This window comes from Salmo salar, chromosome ssa18 (genome assembly GCF_905237065.1).
Source record: "Salmo salar chromosome ssa18, Ssal_v3.1, whole genome shotgun sequence".
Lineage (NCBI taxonomy): Eukaryota > Metazoa > Chordata > Actinopteri > Salmoniformes > Salmonidae > Salmo > Salmo salar.
The window spans coordinates 49954022-49970187 of record NC_059459.1 but is presented as its reverse complement, the minus strand read 5'-3'; the positions used below and the strand labels follow the sequence as shown (position 1 = coordinate 49970187).

The 16166-nt window shown below is 42.4% G+C and overlaps 1 protein-coding gene across 17 annotated transcripts in view; it reads right to left on the bottom strand.

The window, feature by feature from the left end:
- The window catches only part of col25a1 (collagen type XXV alpha 1 chain), a 456448-nt gene that overhangs the window by 79902 nt on the left and 360380 nt on the right, over window positions 1–16166 (bottom strand). For all 17 annotated transcript variants that reach the window (XR_001322145.2, XR_006760436.1, XR_006760437.1 and 14 more), the window contains 2 exons: window positions 12010–12036; window positions 8730–8774 (listed from right to left, as the gene is read on the bottom strand). Coding sequence is in view for 13 of the 17 variants with exons in the window: in XM_045701252.1 (XP_045557208.1) it covers window positions 8730–8774; window positions 12010–12036 (72 nt within the window). In the remaining 4 variants the exon portion in view is untranslated. The remainder of the gene's footprint in view (window positions 1–8729; window positions 8775–12009; window positions 12037–16166) is intronic.

Here is a 16166-nt window from a genome sequence, read left to right as displayed (position 1 = left end):
TAAATGTTTATATCCCAGGACAAATTAGCTAGCAACAGCAAGCTAGCTAGCAACAGCAAACTAGCTAAATAGGACAAATTAGCTAGCAAGTGCAAGCTAGATAGCTAAATTGCCATCAATGTTTAATGCTTTTTGACCTGTCCACAAATGAACGTAATTGGTTCAGAGTTTGGTTTGATATTTTAACCTGCGTGTCATGATCGCATTTGGTGTGGGGGGACAAAATAAATTCATGCAAAATGGCGCACGCGTGCAGCCGGTTTGGGTTTTGTGTAATCAGTCTGTGTCAGCCTGCGTAGAATAGTAAGGATGTAATCATGTATTATTACTACTACTACTACTACTACTACTGCTACTGCTACTGCTACTACTACTGCTACTACTACAGCTACTACTGCACGAGACTATACACCTGCCACATCAAGTTGATCCCTGCAATACAAGGATTTATTTTTGCAACCCGTCTGCCAAATCCATACATTACGCATGGTCCTCTTCATCAAGCACTCCTTCTCGAGGAAGCTTTCAAATCAGGAAAGCACCAATAATCATGTCACCAGCATTTAAATAATACGCCTGCTCTTAGATTTACGCAATGGTAAATCTAAGCGCAGGTGGTAATGCTATAGGTTCAGGTGTGTGTCAGAAATATTTGTACTATTTTCACTATAACAATTATCGGCTAAATAATTTCAAAAGTTTTGAGAAATAGCATCCACACAAGGGGGCGGCTTCATCTCAATGTATTTTTCAATTTTAGGCAATCCAAAAATATATTTAATTCTCCTTCCTCTTGTTTATATTATCGCTATATAAGCTTTTACATGTGTATTTTTCTGTCTTTATAATGCATGAATGTCAGGCGTCACGTCTGGAGGAAACCTGGCACTATCCCTACAGTGAAGCATGGTGGTGGCAGCATCTTGCTGTGGGTATGTTTTTTACGACAGGGACTGGGAGACTAGTCATGATTGAGTGTAACAGAGCAAAGTACAGAAGGTTCACTTTCCAACAGGACTACGACCCATAACGGCTGTCTAATACATGCCCACTGGATCTGATCACCAAAGATTTCACTACCTGCTTTTACATGACCATTCATTCTGGTTTGGATTTTTGCCATTTTTATTTAACCGTTCTGGTTAGCAATATCACTTTCATGGTTTTGTTTTCGCCCAACGGTTATTTTATAATCTATTGTTGCCCTGGATGTCTGCCTAGTTGAGGGCCTCTCTTCGGCCTCCTCTTGTTACCTGCTGCACTGCTCCCTGCCTGCCCTGGTCTGTCTCTCCCAGTCTGGTACAGGTGCCCCCGTGTCTCCCTCCCTCCCTCCCTCGAGCTTTGCTCGTCTACATCACACGCATACATGCTGACTTTTTTACTGATCTGCTGTTGGACTATTTGATTAGTGATTCTTGCTATGTTTGTATTATTATTTAGGAACGTTTTTATTTGAAGTCGTATCTCATTTAATATGAGGGTTTAGCGGTGTGTTGGCTACATATCTTAGATTGTTCTGTTCACTTTGTATGTGCTTAGTGCTGTGGTAATTGATAGGGCAATAAACAAACATGCTGATGTTGCTAATTTTGCTGTTGTCTACCTGGCTTTTACAGTGTTGGCGATACTTTTGGAGCCCTTTGCTCTGTGAATGAGGAAATATATGACTGTTTCTCCCTCGTGTTTTGGGGGAAACCACAAGCTTGCTCTGTAAATGCACGCGAGAACTATGCACATTTCTCCAAAACAACATGGGAGAAATTGGACTCTTGCGCTTACATGTCAGGACTGTTCTCTTGGTACTTAACCATGTCTCTGGACTTTACACATCTCTTGTAATATGTGGTGTTAAAGACTCTGGTGACTGTGGATTGTTGTTCAAGTGCTGTCTGTAAATCCAAATGTTGTAACCCTGATCTAGACTTGCCATTATCTTGCTGCTTCTACTTTCTGGAAATGTGCAATCTAACCCAGGTCCTGACATTTTTACACCTGCCGAATTAATTAGTCAGAGTGGCATGACGTTTCTGCATATTGTCACGGTTGTCGTAGGGTTTAGTGGACCAAGACGCAGTGGAGAAATGTGCACTCATCTTCTTTTTATTTAAACGGACAAGAAGGTGAACCAAAACAAACACGTACACAACAAAAACACAACGACTAATAACAGGCCGGTAAGGCAACAAAGCTATACCAAGCACATATCTCCCACAAATACTAAAACAAACACATACCTATTATAGAACCCTCAATCAACTAAACATAGAAATACAAATAACTAGACTGAACATAGAAATACATAAACATAGAACAGTGCCCAAAACCCGGAATACTAAATCAAACACCCTACAACAAACACCACCAGCCCGAACCACATAAAACAAATACCCCCTGCCACGTCCTGACCAAACTACAATAACAAATAACCCCTATTACTGGTCAGGACGTGACACATATGAATGTAAGAAGTCTTCTGCCGAAGCTTCATTTTGTGAATATATGGATAAAAACTGCAGACTCTGACATATTTATGACTTCTGAAACCTACCTTAAAAAATATTCTACAGACAGAAATATTGGCATAAATGGTTCCAATGTTTTTCGTGCAGATCGTAAATGTTGCTGTCGTGGTGTTGCTGTACATGTAAAAAAGACAAGTTCTTGGCGGTCGTTATGACTTCGGTTACTAAACCTAAGCAATTTGAATATCTGTCTTTGAACCTAAACCTCGGCTCATCTTTAAATATTGTTGTATCTTGTTGTTATAGACCTCCATCTGCTACTGCTGGCTCTCTGGAATGTATTTTTGAATTCTTATCACAGCATGTCAATTCTGAGTTTGTCTTGATGTGTGTTCTGAATCAGGACTGGTTAACATTAGCTCTGATCAACTCAAAATTCTATGCAATACCTATAATCTCACTCAGATTGTCAACAGTGTAAGGTATCCTCTGAAATCCTCTTTGATTGATTTGATCTTAACCAATACTCCTCATCGTTTTAATGCTTCTAGTATTTTTGCAAATTACATTAGTTATCACTGTGCTATTACCTGTGTGGGAGATGGTAAAATCCCTAAGCGATCTCCACGTGTCATTACGAAAAGAAACTGTAAGCAGTTTGATATTCAAGGCTTTTTTACATGATGTATCTAGCATCGAATGGAATAGAATTGAATTAGTCCCGGATGTTGAACCAGCCTTTTCTTACTTCCACAACGCATTCCAGGATGTATGCAATAGGCAATGCCCTTTAAAAAAAAAACAGGATAAAGGGCAGAGAGAACCCTTGGTTTACTAATGAACTGACTAAAATCATAAGGGAACGAAATGCTATGTGGGCTAAAGCAAGACGGTCTGGTACGGTGGATGTGGCTATGACCCAAAAACTGAAAGCAGACCACTACCTTAAATATACTTCGGAATCGAGCCCAGGGTCTGTCGCAGCCAGCCGCGACCGGGAGACACATGAAGTAGTTTGGCCAGCCGTGATGTCCTTGTCCCATCGCTCTCAAGCGACTCCTGTGGTGGGCCGGGCGCATGCACGCTGACATGGTCGCCAGGTGTACGATGTTTCCTCCGACTCATTGGTTCGGCTGGCTTCCGGGTTAAGCGGGCATTGTGGCAAGAAGCAGTGCGGCTTGGCTGGGTCATGTTTCGGAGGACGCATGGCTCTCGACCTTCGCCTCCCCCAAGTCTGTACGGAAGTTGCAGCGATGGGACAAGACTGTAACTACCAATTGGATACCACAAAATCGGAGAGAAAAATTATAATTTAAATCTACTTTGGATCATTTCAATAATTCCTCCAAATGTTGGCAAGTAGTGAAAGGTTTGGAGTGCAAACAATGTTTGTTGGTAGACACACAGATTGTAACTGAGAGAACCTCTATTCTGAAAGCCTTGAATCAGCATTTTCTAGATGCAGGCAGTTTATTTGATAAGGTTAAAACGTATAAATGAGCCCCCTGTGAATTTACCTGACACCATTGTGCACTCCTTCTCGAGGTTCTCCTTCTCATCCTTCTCTGTTTTAGAAGTGCGTAAAGCACTGAAAGAAATTGATGGAAAGAAATCCCCTGGCCCTGATTATCTAGACCCCCGGCTCCTACACCTATCTGCTGACATCATTGCTCCCCCCTTAACATGCATTTTTAACCTCATGCTTGACGTTAAGGAAATCCCAAAGTTATGGAAATCTACTTTTGTACTGCCTCTCCTGAAAAGTTGAGATCCTTCGTTACTTGAAAACTATCGACCCATATCAAAATTGTCTGTACTGTCAAAGATACTGGAGTCCTTAGTTAGTAGGCAGATGAAGGCCTACCTCCAAGAAAACAACATATTAAATGGAATGAAATCAGGTTTTAGGTCTGGCCATGGCACTGTTTCAGCAAAATAGAAGATTTTGAATGACATCCACTGCGCGTGACAAGAAGTTACATTGTGTGTCTGTCTTTATTGATGTTTCGAAGGCATTTGACACCGTGGACCATGCTATGTTGGTGCAAAGGTTAAAATGTTGTGAAATTACTGGTCATGCTCTAGATTGGTTCATAAATAACCTATCAATTCATACACAATGTGTAATGGCGGATAGTTGTAAATCTGAGTCCATAGAGTTGTACTCAGGTGTTCCACAAGGTTCTATTTTGGGCCCACTGTTGTTCATTTTGTATATCAACAACATTGGGGATCATATTGAAAGAGTGGATGTTCATTTTTATGCAGATGGTACTATTCTTTATTCTAGTGGTAGTAGTTTATCTTTAGCTTTTGAAAATGCCCAAAGAGCTTTTAACACCATGCAACAGAATCTGTATGATTTGAAGCTGGTTCTGAATTCGGGTAAAACAAAATGCATGGTATTTTCAAATGCCAGGCATTTTACTAATCATGTCATTGCTATATTGGATGGACATACTATAGAGCAAATCAAAATGTACACATTTTTGGGAGTGTGGGTTGATGACAAGCTGAGCTTCACTGTTAATGTGGAAAACTTGATAAGGAAGCTCAAGTGAGAATACGTTTTTATTACTGGCATAAGGCTTGTTTTTCTCTGGAGGCCAGGAAGGAGCTGGTACGATGTACATTACTGACGGTTTTAGATTTTAGTTACACTGCTCAAAAAAATAAAGGGAACACTTAAACAACACAATGTAACTCCAAGTCAATCACACTTCTGTGAAATCAAACAGTCCACTTAGGAAGCAACACTGATTGACAATACATTTCACATGCTGTTGTGCAAATGGAATAGACAACAGGTGGAAATTATAGGCAATTAGCAAGACACCCCCAATAAAGGAGTGGTTCTATAGGAGGGGACCACAGACCACTTCTCAGTTCCTATGCTTCCTGGCTGATGTTTTGGTCAGTTTTGAATGCTGGCGGTGCTTTCACTCTAGTGGTAGCATGAGAAGGAGTCTACAACCCACACAAGTGGCTCAGGTAGTGCAGCTCATCCAGGATGGCACATCAATGCGAGCTATGGCAAGAAGGTTTGCTGTGTCTGTCAGCGTAGTGTCCAGAGCATGGAGGCGCTACCAGGAGACAGGCCAGTACATCAGGAGACGTGGAGGAGGCCGTAGGAGGGCAACAACCCAGCAGCAGGACCGCTACCTCCGCCTTTGTGCAAGGAGGAGCAGGAGGAGCACTGCCAGAGCCCTGCAAAATGACCTCCAGCAGGCCACAAATGTGCATGTGTCTGCTCAAACGGTCAGAAACAGACTCCATGAGGGTGGTATGAGGGCCCGACGTCCAGAGGTGGGGGTTGTGCTTACAGACCAACACCGTGCAGGACGTTTGGCATTTGCCAGAGAACACCAATATTGGCAAATTCGCCACTGGCGCCCTGTGCTCTTCACAGATGAAAGCAGGTTCACACTGAGCACGTGACAGACGTGACAGAGTCTGGAGACGCCGTGGAGAACGTTCTGCTGCCTGCAACATCCTCCAGCCTGACCGGTTTGGCGGTGGGTCAGTCATGGTGTGGGGTGGCATTTCTTTGGGGGGCCGCACAGCCCTCCATGTGCTCGCCAGAGGTAGCCTGACTGCCATTAGGTACCGAGATGAGATCCTCAGACCCCTTGTGAGACCATATGCTGGTGCGGTTGGCCCTGGGTTCCTCCTAATGCAAGACAATGCTAGACCTCATGTGGCTGGAGTGTGTCAGCAGTTCCTGCAAGAGGAAGGCATTGATGCTATGGACTGGCCCGCCCGTTCCCCAGACCTGAATCCAATTGAGCACATCTGGGACATCATGTCTCGCTCCATCCACCAACGCCACGTTGCACCACAGACTGTCCAGGAGTTGGCAGATGCTTTAGTCCAGGTCTGGGAGGAGATCCCTCAGGAGACCATCTGCCACCTCATCAGGAGCATGCCCAGGCGTTGTAGGGAGGTCATACAGGCACTTGAAGGCCACACACACTACTGAGCTTCATTTTGACTTGTTTTAAGGACATTACATCAAAGTTGGATCAGCCTGTAGTGTGGTTTTCCACTTTAATTTTGAGTGACTCCAAATCCAGACCTCCATGGGTTGATAAATTGGATTTCCATTGATTATTTTTGTGTGATTTTGTTGTCAGCACATTCAACTATGTAAAGAAAAAAGTATTTAATAAGATTATTTCTTTCATTCAGATCTAGAATGTGTTGTTTAAGTGTTCCCTTTATTTTTTTGAGCAGTATATATATATATATATATATATATATATATATATATATATATATATATATACAGGCCTCAACCACTACCCTGAGAGCACTTGATTCAGTCTGTCATGTAGCCCTCAGGTTCATTACCAATCAAAAACGTCTAACACATCATTGTGATCTCTACAGCGCCTGGTCGTCATTGACCTTGCGTAGACTTAAACACTGGTATACACTGATTTATAGGGCCATACTGGATAAAATGCCACTTTATCTCTGTTCTTTTTTAATCAGGTCAGTAAATAAATATAAATTACGGTCCCATTCTCATTTGCTTTTAACTGTACCAAGAATTACAACAGGTCATGGTAGAAAGAGTTTTAGTTACTCAGCTCTGTGGTCCTAGAATTCTCTCCTGAACATTTTAAAATTTGATGATCTAGTCCCGTTGGTGGAGTTAAATACACCTCAAATACAGGTGTGCCATGCTTGTAGCAAACAACTCAAGGCCGTAATCGCTGCAACGGTGCTTCAACAAAGTACTGAGTTAAGGGTCTGAATACTTATGTAAATGTGATAATTTTTTACAATATGTTTTTATAAATTTGCAAACATTTCTAAAAATCTTACTTTGTCATTGTGGGGTATTGTGTGTAGATTGATGAGGAAAAAAAACATTTAATCCATTTTTAAAATAAGGCTGTAACTTAACAAAATGTGGAAAAAGTCAAGGGGTCTCAATATTTTCCAAATGCACTGTATGTACATATCTACCTCAATTACCTCGTACTCCTGCACATCATCTTGGTAATGGCCAAGTTATTGTGACTCCTGGTGTATTTATTACTACGTGTTTTACTTTTCTACTATTTCTCTATTTTATTTATCTCTGCATTTTTGGGAAGGGCCCGTAAGTAAGCATTTCACTGTTAGTCTAGACCTGTTATTTATGAAGTATGTGTCTAATGCAATTTGATTTGATTTGATTTTGCATTCACTCACAATTGACCGCTGCCCCAACTGCACTGTTAATATAGATAAATAGATAAGTGCATATAACGATACAATTTAGTAGTCCAACAGCACAAGCAACGAATTAATGTTTGAACACATTCTTCTTGGCCATGGGAATTCTGAAGTGCTAGCCAGAGAGAAACATAAAGAAGCAAACACATGATTGATGCAAATATCATAGAAGAGTGCAATTGTCTTTAGGACAGCTGTTTTTTAGTTATGACATTAGTATTGCTTTACATAATTTGCAATTGTTGTTTTGTATGTGTGTCTTTAGTTTTGTTCAGTGTTGTGTTAGTGTATGTAAGTTGTTTTGTCTGAAACTTTGTTCCCCCTGCTGCTGTTGGACCAGGTCTCTGAGAAAAACCCGTATAAATAAAGGTTAAATAATAAAAAATAAAAAATAAAAAGCACACAGCCAAGACAACGCAGGAGTGGCTTCGGGACAATCCACTGAATGTCTTTCAGTGGCCCAGCCAGAGCCCGGACTTGAACCCAATCTAACATCTCTGGAGAGACCTGAAAATAGCTGTGCAGCAACGCTCCCCATCTAAACTGACAGAGCTTGAGAGGATCTGCAAAAATAATCGGAGAAACTCCCCAAATACAGGTGTGCCATGCTTGCAGCGTCTTACCCAAGAAAACTCAAGGCTGTAATTGCTGCCAATGGTGCTTCAACAAAGTACTGAGTAAAGGGTCTGTATACTTGTGTAAATGTGACAAAGCGTCCTACAAAGACCTGCCCCTTATTGTTGGAATGGAGCATAACTAGATGAGCTGTCTTAATGTTAAAGGGTCCCATATTAACTCAAAAAGCATCCAACCAGGGAATGTAGAATAACCGAAGCGCAACAATAAGGGCCACTTACACGCAAAGAAAGAGTGTTAAGTGTTAACGGTGCCTGCCTTATTTTCTTAGCTTCTGCTTTCACTAGCTACCTCAGCTCCTTTCCACTGTTTCACATTAAGCTGTTGCTCCTTTCTAGAGCCAGGCTCTCTCTCTATCAGGTTTCAGGAGTAAACACAAAGGAAGGTGAAGTTGAATTTACATACCTTCTCCCCGACTTCACCTTTTTGCCCATCTTCTCCCATGTCACCCTGTGTGCAAAACAGCAGACAAGCAATTATATTTACCAAGTATCTTGAAATGGCTTATTCATAATTTACAAACAGATAATAACATTGGAAATTAAATAGAATAATTGTGGCTATTCAGACTAGAACACATGTTCTAGTACATAGTAGCTGTTAACAAATGACAGTTGACACAATGCAAGGCTCAGTAACACACTATTGGTGCTGATTTCACATCTTGGCTTCTGTAGTCTCATCCATAGTCTCGACTAGCATGAGAAACATCATAACTGTTGACAAATTCAAGAGCATTGAACAGATTGCCCCTGACCTAAGGGTATCACTTCGCTGAGAGGTAGTGAGAAGAGGCCACGTCCCTTTGGGCATGCTACAGTAAATAAGGCCTTCTCTGTGATTGGGGCGATGGTGCCAATGAGCTGACGAGTAACCACATCCCCTCTACCTCCCTGGCCCAGGGGACAGGGGGAGAGTTTTCACCTCCCTCTCACACCCAGCCAATGATAGCAAATCAAATCATTAGACTGGGAGGAGCGGAGCTGGGACTTTTGTTTGCCCAGCATCACCACTGCATAGCCTCCAAATCTTGGCTGATTAGGTTCCACCAAGGCCTTGCAACAAGCTCGGTCCTATGACTCAACATAATTGACTCTGCTGATGTCCGGAAACTTGGAGGGATTTGTGACATGCCCTCTAAAAACGGTTAGATATAAAGTGATTCAATGGAACCTTTCTATAAAATGTGACTCGTTTCAGGAAACTAGACGTATGTCGCACATCAGGAGAAGCATTTGAACGTAAACATATTTTCTTTTATCAAAATGTTATTTTTTTTGCAGAAATGCCTTGTGGAAAATGTGAAATTTCATGTGCTTTAATGAGAAAACTTGTATTCCATCTGTAAATACGAATACAATTACGAGCCTAGTTGGTTAAGCCACAGAAAAAGTCAGGAACCTTCCCACTAGCCATGATTGGCTGAAATAATGGATGGGCTGGACATGCCAGGAGATGAGTTTGGATTGGTCTGCCATGTAGTATGCTTCTGTCTTATAACGTGGGCTACTCAGTACGTGCCGTTTTTGAAAGAAATAACATTAGCCGTCGAGAACGACAAAAGTTTTGTAACTTTTCTCAACAACATTGATGCCCTGAATTTAGCCGCCGCTATCAACAGATCAGTTGGAAAAAGTGATGGGCTACTTTCAGCACAAGCTGCGGTCAGTGTGAACTGGAGTGACTTGACACAACACTAGCAAACAAGATGTAGCTGCAAACAAAATGGGGTTAAATGGTTCCAGTCTGCCGTTCATCCATATATATGGATAAGAGTCTAGCTACATTTTCAGATATTATATGTTTTTTATAGAGTCAGAAAGTGGTTTTCATTGCAAGTTAAAATGTACTGTTAGCTAGCTAGCAAACATTAGCTTGCTGGCTCGCTAGCTAACATTGCGTGTATAATCTGTGTAGTAATATTATTTCAATCAAAAATCCATTTGCCTTGCTAGTTAGACCCTACTGTTAGCTAGCTAACGTTGAACCTAGTTGGTTAGCTATTTAGCTACCTGCAGATTAATAATACAGCTATGACAATGTTTGTATTGGTAGTAGTATGAGTTGGGATTGTGCCGGTTCATTGTTTAGCTAGCTTTTGTCTAAACAAAAGACTCCACTTAGCCAGATGATTACATGACCCATCAAGTTAGCCAAGTGTGTCTGGGGGTGATTATGGCCATCTCCTGTATTTCATGTACATGTGTACATGTCTAGACAATAGTGACCAATCCACTTATCTAGATGTGGCTGGGGGATGGTTATAGCATTTCCTTCACATGATCCATCAATTTAGACAAGTGTGTCAGGTAAGCGTCATCTAATAATTCTAAAATTGTATTTAAAGAAACGTGGACACTTTCTGTTTTTGATATTGCTACTATGCAAGTAAGCATTTCACTGTACCGTTTACATCTTCTGTATCCTGTGCATGTGACAAATAAACATAGATTTTAATTTGATATAGTGTGTGTTTACCAGAGACAAAAATGTGAAGAACAACGTGACCTGCACCAAAGTCAGATTACGATATAGGCCAAGGACTAGATACGTTTTTGTCCTTATTGTAGGCTACTACCTTTACCACTTTTAGTCTTGAAATCTTTGGTTAGCTACTCACTCTGTTTAGCACATGGCCTCACATATGAATCCTTAAAGAGATGGGTGGGGCTAAGGCTGAATTATGATGAATGGGTGTAGACAAAAAATAGCTCTCCAGTAGGTGAACCAAAACATTCAATGGACATTTTCTCAAAAGTGTTTATCAACTTTCAAAGCAGAATGACTTTCCCATTGTTCCTCAACTGCAGTGCATGATATACAATTTTCTAGCTCTGTCTCTACTTTTAACGAATGTAAAAAACACAATTTCAAATTTTGCTACATAAGACTGAATCGAGGCGGTCAATTACACATGTTTTAGTCATTTAGTAGACATTCTTACTCAGAGTGACTTACAGGAGCAATTAGGGTTAAGTGCCTTGTTCAAGGGTACATCGACAGATTCATAACCTAATCTGCTCTGCTATTCAAACCAGCGACCTTTCGGTTGCTAGGCTACCTGCCACCCAATTGTATGGATCAGTTTAAAACGAATCCTGATTATCTTTACATCCAGTCAACTACGGTAGGTAAGCTTAATGGCAGTCATGACCATGTCAAGTTATTACGCCTGTTCATGACTTATATAATGCTACAGTGTAAAGATGGAAAATCAAAGTAACTGTTACACTAAACTACAAAGGATGGTTTAGTTCACTGTTACTCTAAACTAAGTTAACTGTTACTCTAAACCAGGGCTGGCCAATCCTGATCCCAGGTTTCCATCCTAAGTGTTAACTTCTGGTTTTCATCCTCTCCTTCTAATCAGGGACTAATTCAGACCTGAGACACCAGGAAGTGCAATTAACTAGCAGGCAGAATGAAAAAACAGAAGAGTTTTGGCCCTCCAGGACCAGGATTGGGCAGCCCTGCCTAAACCATGCACAACTTGAACTTTAGTGCAGATCTCAAATTGACATCCATGCAAGATTAAAAACCCTTGAGACCAATAATACAAAACTGTTGACACAAGATCATATAACATTATTACATAATATATTTTATATCCTCAAGAAACTAAACATAATTTTGCATAGAGGGGTGGGTTGAACATGAAGTCTGACAATTAAAATCAAGTCTTTACCTTTTCACCTCGCTCTCCCATTTCACCCTATTGGAAAAGAAAGCAGACGGTGTTAAACACACAAAGGCTGTGGGAATGTTGAGTTAAGGGAAATTATGGCAGCCAGTCCCAGATCGTATCTGGGGTAAAATTCAGCTCCCTCCTTAGATCCGAGTAGGCTGGTGGGAGGAGCTATAGGAGGATGGGCTCATTGTAATGGCTGGAATGGAATTGTATCAAACACAAACATGCAAACCACATGTTTGACTCCGTCCCATTAATTCCATTCCACTTCGATTAATTTATTTCCAACACTTTCTTTTCCCTCCTTGCCTCGTTTGACCTTTCCCAGTCTCCTCCCACTCACAAGGCAGGCAATACACTTGTAAGTTCGTGGTTGAAGATATCCCTCTAGTGGTGTGGGGGCTGTGCTTTGGCAAAGTGGGTGGTATTATATCCTGCCTGTTTGGCCCTGTCCGGGGGAATCATCGGATGGGGCCACAGTGTCTCCTGACCCCACCTGTCTCAGCCTCCAGTATTTATGCTGCAGTAGTTTATGTGTCGGGGGGCTAGGGTCAGTCTGTTATATCTGGAGTATTTCTCCTGTCTTATCCGGTGTCCTGTGTGAATTTAAGTATGCTCTCTCTAATTCTCTCTTTCTTTCTTTCTTTCTTTCTTTCTTTCTCTCTCTCGGAGGACCTGAGCCCTAGGACCATGCCTCAGGACTACCTGGCATGATGACTCCTTGCTGTCCCCAGTCCACCTGGCCGTGCTGCTGCTCCAGTTTCAACTGTTCTGCCTGTAAATTTCAAGCTTCTCCCTCTAACCCTAGGAAACTCTATTCCACCTTCTCCTCCCTCCATCTATGCAGATTACTTGTCAACCACTTTGAAAAGAAGGTTGACATCCACTCCTCATTCACTCAGCCTATTGAGATAAACTGGTCCCACTCACACAGAACTACCTTATGTCTTGACCTCTTTCTCCCCTCTCTTCAGATAAAATCCTGCGTCTAGTGAGCCCCTCCCCCCCTGACCAGCTTGACCCCCTCCTCTCTTCTCCAAACCATCTCTGGAGACCTACTTCTCTCATCAGCTCATCCCTGACTTCAAAATGGACAGTAGCTCCCCTCCTCAAGAAACCAACACTCAACCCCTCTGACGTCAAACGATAAATCAGTATCTCTTTCTTGATTTCAAACACTTGAGCGTGTTGTCTCTGACCAACTCTCTCGCTATCTCAGAATTATCTTCTTGACCTTAAGCAGTCAGGCTTCAAGACGGTCAGTCAACTGAGAATGCTCTTCTCTGTGCCACGAAGGTTCTCCGCACTGCCAAAGCTGACTCTCTCTCTCCTGTTCTCATCCTCCTAGATCTATCCGCTGCCGTGAATCATCAGATCATGCTCTCCACCCTCTCAGGGCTGGGTGTTTCAGGCTCTGCACACTATTGGATTACATCCTACCTGGTAAGCCGCTCCTACCAGGTGACATGGAGAGGATCTGTGTCTGCACTACTGGTGTCCACCAGGGCTTAGTTCTAGGCCCTCTTCTCTCTATACACCAAGTCACTCGGCTCATCATATCCTTACATGGTCTCTCCTATCATTGCTATGTGGATAACACTCAACTACTCCCCCCCTTCTGACACCCAGGTGGCGACACGCTTCTCTGCATGCCTGGCAGATGTTGGCCCACCACCTTGGATGTCGACCCACCACCTCAACAAGACTGAGCTGCTGAGCTGCTCTTCCTCTCAGGGGAAGGCCTGCCCCATATACTACCCACCATTGTGACCTGTATGCTCTCGTTGGCTGGTCCTTGCTACATATTCGTCGCCAAACCCACTGGCTCCAGGTCATCTATAAGTCTTTGCTAGGTCAAGCTCCGCCTTATCTCAGCTCACTGGTCACCATAGCAACACCCACCCGTAACACATGCTCCAGCAGGTATATATCACTCCCTGGTCATCCCCAAAGCCAACACCTACTTTGGCCGCCTTTCATTCCAGTTCTCTGCTGCCAATGACTGGAACGAATTGCAAAAATCACTGAAGTTGGAGATTTATCTCCCTTACCAACTTTAAGCGTCAGCTGTCAGAGCAGCTTACCGATCACTGCAGCTGTACACAGCCCATCTGTAAATAGCCCATCCAACTACCTACCTCATCCCCATATTTGTTTTTGTTTTTCTGCTCTTTTGCACACCAGTATTTCTACTTGCACATCCTCATCTGCACATATATCGCTCCAGTGTAAATTGCTAAATTGTAATTATTTTCCACTATGGCCTATTTATTGCTGTCACGGCCGTCGTAGTGAGTGGACCAAAACGCAGCGGGAACGTGTAAACTCATCTTCTTATTTTATTAAAGAAGGAAAACAAAAGAAACACGTATACAAAAACAACAAATGACACTAAACAGTCCTGTCAGGTGCACGAACACAAAACAGGAAACAACTACCGACAAAAAAAAACATGAAAAACACCCATACTAAATAGGACCTTCAATTAGAGGCAGCGAGGAACAGCTGCCTCCAATTGAAGGTCAAAACAATAAACTAGACATAGAAATAGAAAAACTAGAAAATAGAACATAGAAATACAAAACATAGAACATTTCTCAAAAACCCCGACAACACAAAACAAACACACCCCTGCCACGTCCTGACCAAACTACAATAACAAATAACCCCTTATACTGGTCAGGACGTGACAATTGCCTTACCTCCTTACTTCATTTGCACACACTGTATACAGATTTTTCTATTGTGTTATTGACTGTACATTTGTTTATCCAATGTGTAACTCTGTGTTTTTGTCGCTTTATGAGAACTTGTTCTCAACTGGCCTACCTGGTTAAATAAAGGTGAAATAAAACTCCATGACCTCTCCATCAAGGTTGACAATTCCACTGTGTCCCCCTCCCAGAGTACAAAGAACCTTGGCATGACCCTGAACAACACTCTGCCATTCTCTGCAAACATCAAAGCAGTTACTCGCTCCTGCAGGTTCATGCTCTACAACATCCATAGAGAGCAGGTCCTAATCCAGGCACTTGTCATCTCCCGTCTTGGCTACTGCAACTCGCTGTTGGCTGGGCTCCCCGCTTTTGCCATCAAATCCCTGCAACTTATCCAAAATGATGCAGCCCGCCTGGTGTTCAGCCTTCCCAAGTTCTCACGTCACCCCACACTCCACTGGCTCGCCTCCACTACAACACCATGTTACTTGCCTACGGAGCAGCAAGAGGAACTGCCCTTCCCTACCTTCAAGCTATGCTCAGCTGGACCCCAACCCGAGCACTCCATTCTGCCACTTCTAGTCTCTTGGCCCTCCCACCCCTATGGTGGAACTAGCTTCCCCCTGAAGCTAGGACAGCAGGGTTCCTGCCCATCTTCTGAAAACATCTGAAATCCTACCTCTTCAAAGAGTATCCTAAATAATTCCAGCGCAACCACCATCCCTTCCTTTCGTGAACTAACACTTGCATTTTCCCTTTTTTCCCACTGACTTTGCTGACAGCTACTTTGAGGAAAAATGTACTTACTATGACTGTGATATGTAGTTGTCCCGCCTAGCTATCTTAAGATGAATATACTAAGTCGCTCTGGATAAGTGTCTGCTAAATGACTAAAATGTAAAATGTACCAATACTCCAATATAACAGGATATCGGGTAACAGAGGGCATTATTACACCTTCCCTCTGGTACCAGTATATTTACCTAACTGATTTAAACATTTTACATTTATTTCACAGCACTCACGGCTGACCCTGGTGACATGGTTGATTGTTATGACAATTCTTAGCTCTTATTTAATTATTTACTATAGGTATATACACTCATGGTTCCAAACAGGATTCATAAAAAGGAAAACTTCATCACCTGTAGGTTTCTCCATGAAAGAGAACCCAGATGAAGACCTATTGACCAAAATGTAGACGTGAGCTCCATTAAATTGTTTGGAGCATCCAAGATCACGGTGGCATGGTTGGCCTCAGTTGCTGGGACCTCTACTATCTGACAACAAGTCTGAAGCTGCTTGGTCTGCTAGCATAGCTTCTTTGACAGCTTGAACACAGTCTGCAACTCTGTAACCTTTGAGACTGGGACAGCGGATTGTCTCGGGCTTGTGGCTGTGTAAATCTCTTCTGTTTGTTGCTGTTTTCCATATACC